Genomic DNA, 4,601 nt, shown 5'->3' on the forward strand with positions numbered 1-4,601 from the left:
TTTACTAAACATCACAGACAATATAAAACACAACTCAGAACAGACAAATACATTGGTACGGATAAGTAACACCCTTTCTCAACAGATTCAGAATATCACCTCTCATATAAATAAGCAACAATTTATTGTCAGTAAATATATTAACCAATTCCGACGGGACATAGAGAACCAAATACTTTCCTTAGAAAACGAAGTTATGTTTCTAAGCCATATATATCAGATTGACAGTGACATAAACTTACTCAAAAACCATATGGACGACATTGCTAGAGTTATATTTACTAGCAAATTAGGTATTGTCCCCACTGACTTGCTAGGCGAAAAGGAAATCGAAATTGTAGATAACTTTGAGACATAGACCAATACTAAAGTTTCCGTATCCTTCCATGAAGAACAAATAATTATTATCCTGTCTATTCCCGAATTCTCAAATTCATCCTTTTCCCAAATAATCCTCGAACCGATACCTAATAATGAAAATAAATCTGTAAACTTTGAAATCAATAAAATTATAATAGACGAAAACAAAAATATATTTTATCCAAATATAACTAATTTACGCAAAGATATGCAAATATTACACGATGAATGTATTCAAAATATTGTGAAAAATAACATAGCAAGTTGTATCATGAAGAAAAACACTTTGTCAGAAGTAAAAGAAATTAAACCAGGACTTATTTTAGTAAAGAATTTCTTTGAAAGCTATTCAAACAATTGCAATTATAAACAAAACAATTTAAATGTAAGTTCAACTTTCCTAATTATTTTTGAGAATTGTGAAATAAATATAAGAAATAAAACCTTCTACAATGATAAAATATCATTTATTGAAAAAACCATTCAGCCTCATCTTATAACTAAAGTTAAAGAAAATAAAACAATTGTAGAATTAAATTTACAAGATTTGTATATTAAACAAACTAAATATGAAGAAAATTTAGATCAAATGATAAATCACGATAAACAAACAAAAACTATTAGTTATACCATCGATACTGTAACTATACTAAGTATCATTATCTTAATCGTAATATATATTTTAAGACCAAAACGAATACTTAAAATTTCGTCGGAGCCTCAATCTAACGGTGGGGGTGTTACAACACCAACCATTATCCCCATAACAAGGGTTAATATAATATGAATGCATATGTATATAAATATATACATGCATTTGTATTACCTATGTATCCATATTTATGTTTATTTCACTTGACAAAAATGTAACTTAATATTATTTCCAAATCAAATGCATTTCCGTTATCACAACGAAAATGCAATTCAACCTAATTTATTAACACACTTATGATTAGTAGGCAAAAAACCGACATTTTTAGTTAATAAGTAAATTGTAATTTTAGAATATAAGAAAAGTAATTGAATAAAGAGATTCAGTTGTGAAAACACACCAAACGACAAAAGTCGTATTTTTTTTTTATAAGGAAAAATCCTTTAAATATTTCTTATACCGTCAAGAAGGGAGTGGCATACAACAAGGCCATGGAGAAGGGGGGAATTAAACTTTTATACAGATGGCTCCAAGCTAGACGATAAGGTTGGCTACGGAGTTTTTTCGAAGGAATTAGGACTGGAACTATCCGTTCGACTACCAGACTACTGCAGCGTCTATCAGGCAGAGGTACTAGCTATAAAAGAAGTGGCTACATACCTAAATATGCACGCCGTAATATGTGTACATGTATGTAGGGAGTGTTTCCAGTGCGCATCTCACGCGAGAAGTGCTTGGGAAATTTACTAAAAACTCCAATAATAGCGGTAATCTTCTCAATCCGACCTACCAGAAATACTGCGGTCATTACCAGAGCTCACAAGAGTAATATCGATGATATCTAATTGAATTAATAAAAAATCAAAATCGGTTTCTTAAAATTAAAGCGGAAACTTTTGGTTGAAAATAATTTATGTGAATCAGTTAGTTATAGACACAATGGCAGACTACTATTTGAATCTTTGACAAAAGAATCCATTCGGTTTTATGGTCTTCTGCTCAATTTTATTTTCACTTATTTACCATATGTTTCTACCTTATTTTGACCCCTTTGCAATTTTTTTCTTCTTCTTTTCAATGCCAACTCTTAATGAAAAACCTACTTCGTTCAGCACCGCCCTTTATGGGTAAACCCAAACAAAACCCAAATATTCCAAGAAATGAGAAGGTTTAAATTCCCTATTTTAAGCACAAAAACAACATCATTTCTTAGTACCTTTGCAAGGACAAATTGGCTAATATTCGAAAATATTGAATCATAGAATTCGGGATAAACCCGAATGGCTTTGTACTTGAACCGCGGCCCATAAAAACCACGCGTACACATGCAAATAGTCGTATGTGTGCGTCTGTGTGTGTCTATAAACAATGATCTAATATAATAAAACTTGGAAAAGACTACCTGTTAAAGGATCAAGGCGATGAAAAGATCATAAATAACGGGGGCGCACAATAACGATTAAAATAAAAGGTGAAGGTTAACAACTGCTATTAGTTACTCGTATTCAAATAATTTTAGAGTTGCTTTTGGAAAATTCCACTATAAATAGAGCAGCTCTGGATAGTTACTGCATCAATATAACAAGAAATTTCATCATGAGCAGTTCGCGAGTTTTCGTTGGTGGATTAGCCTATTGCGTACGTGAAAAGGATTTGGTAGAATTTTTTAAAGGATATGGACGCACGTGTGATGTGTTATTGAAAAACGGATATGGCTTCGTTGAATTTGAAAATCACCGAGACGCCGATGATGCAGTGGACGAGTTGAACGGAAAAAGTTTGATGGGAAGGAGAGTAAATGTTGAGTTGGCAAAGAGCAGAGTACGTGGCAATTGTAGTGAGCGATATGGCAGCAAACGGCGTGGTCGTTATAATGACCGAAGTTCTAGAACAATACATTACGGACCACCGAAACGAACCGAATGTCGCATAGTTGTGGAAAACTTATCAAGCGGCGTCAATTGGCAAGATTTAAAAGATTTTATGAAGCGAGTCGGAGAGGTAACCTACTGCGATGCACATAAAGAGCGGCGCAATGAAGGTGTGGTGGAGTTTGCTTCAAAATCGGACATGGAAGCTGCTCTAGAAGAATTGGACGACACTGCATTGGATGGTCGTCGTGTACGCTTGATTGAAGATCGACGAAGGAGGAAGCTTGTTGGAGGAAAGCGCGAGAGGTCTCGTTCAAGATCTGACACTCGCTCACGCTCCAAATCGGTGCGCTCATCGCCGCGGCCGCATTCAAGTCCAAGCGAATTTCGTGAGCTATCCACATCAAAATTGCGTTCTCCTGTTGCTAAGCGTTTACGCTCAGAAATCGTACGAGTACTACGTACAGAATGTCACACCCGTGATCGTGCCACAGCTCATCGTTCACATCGTGAAGGCTCACCATCTAAGTCAATCACAGATTCTCAGTCATGGGATCGCTCCACTTGTAGCAGTTCACGGTCACGGTCAGCTTCGCCTGAAAACGGAAAATCCACTACCGAAGAAGATAAATAAATAATTGGACGTACTTATAATTAGGTTTTGTAGGTTGTATAAGACTATTTGAATAAAATAAATAGTTTTGATAAAAAATTATAAAATACGTTTTAAAAAAAATATATTATATTATTTAAAGTAAAATTCGAAATGAAGGTTTTTAGATTTCAAAACCAATATATCTGCAATGTAACCAGAGTTAATATTTTATTCTGAATCTGCATCCCTTTATATAAAGCGTGGTTAAGTTTCAAGGGCCGCTGTTGATTTTGAATAAAACACTATTTTGTAAAAAAATTATTATCATTTTTCCCTATTATGATAATATTGGTATGGCTCAATTATGTATGGAACAATATATCGGCCAAATGGCCACCGCGGCCTCGGCGGCACACCTCCATCCGATGGGGCAAATTTTCGATGACGCTGAGGCATAATTGAGGTTCTACGCCGATAATGTGCCGAATTATCTCATCCTTTAGCTTTAGAATTGTTGCTGGCTTATTGACGTACACCTTTTCTTTCAAATAACCCCAAAGAAAGAAGTCCAACGGTGTCGTTGACGTTTAGGTGTGGTTCACATTCAACATCGGTTCTTGAAATTTAACCCCCCTTAATATATATATATAATTGGTGCGTACATTCTTTTTGCATGTTTGGGCGAGCCCCGCCTCCTATTTTTGGTGTGCGTCTTGATGTCGTTCCACAAACGGAGGCACCTATAGTTTCGAGCCGACTCCGATTAGCAGATAGTTTTTTATGAGGAGCTTTTTGATGGCAGAAATATACTCGGAGGTCTTCCATTGCCTGCCGAGGGGCGACCGCAATTAGGAAAAAACTTTTTCTTTATCCCTGAATTGTCCCTAAATTCCGAACGATATTCACGGACCAACTGATTCGGCTACGACGGCCGCTTATCTTTTCGTCTTTACCTCTCGAAAAAACTACAGGGGAGACTGTCAAACTGCTCCGAATTAAATATAATATTTAATTTTTTTTACTTATGCTTGAGGTTTATTGAATCAAAGAAGCATTTTTGAATGGCGACTGATCTCAAAAAAATAATCAAATTGCCAGCTCAACTTTTTCGCCAATAGCAGCA

General features: G+C 35.5%; 1 protein-coding gene across 1 annotated transcript; it reads left to right on the top strand.

The window, feature by feature from the left end:
- The first annotated feature begins 2,576 nt into the window (after positions 1-2,576).
- LOC128862171 (serine-arginine protein 55-like) lies at positions 2,577-3,593 on the top strand. The gene has a single exon (XM_054100642.1). It carries the CDS (start codon positions 2,609-2,611, stop codon positions 3,515-3,517), a length of 909 nt encoding a protein of 302 aa, XP_053956617.1. The 5' UTR covers positions 2,577-2,608; the 3' UTR covers positions 3,518-3,593.
- Positions 3,594-4,601: the final 1,008 nt, after the last annotated feature.

This window comes from Anastrepha ludens, chromosome 4 (assembly GCF_028408465.1).
Source record: "Anastrepha ludens isolate Willacy chromosome 4, idAnaLude1.1, whole genome shotgun sequence".
NCBI lineage: Eukaryota > Metazoa > Arthropoda > Insecta > Diptera > Tephritidae > Anastrepha > Anastrepha ludens.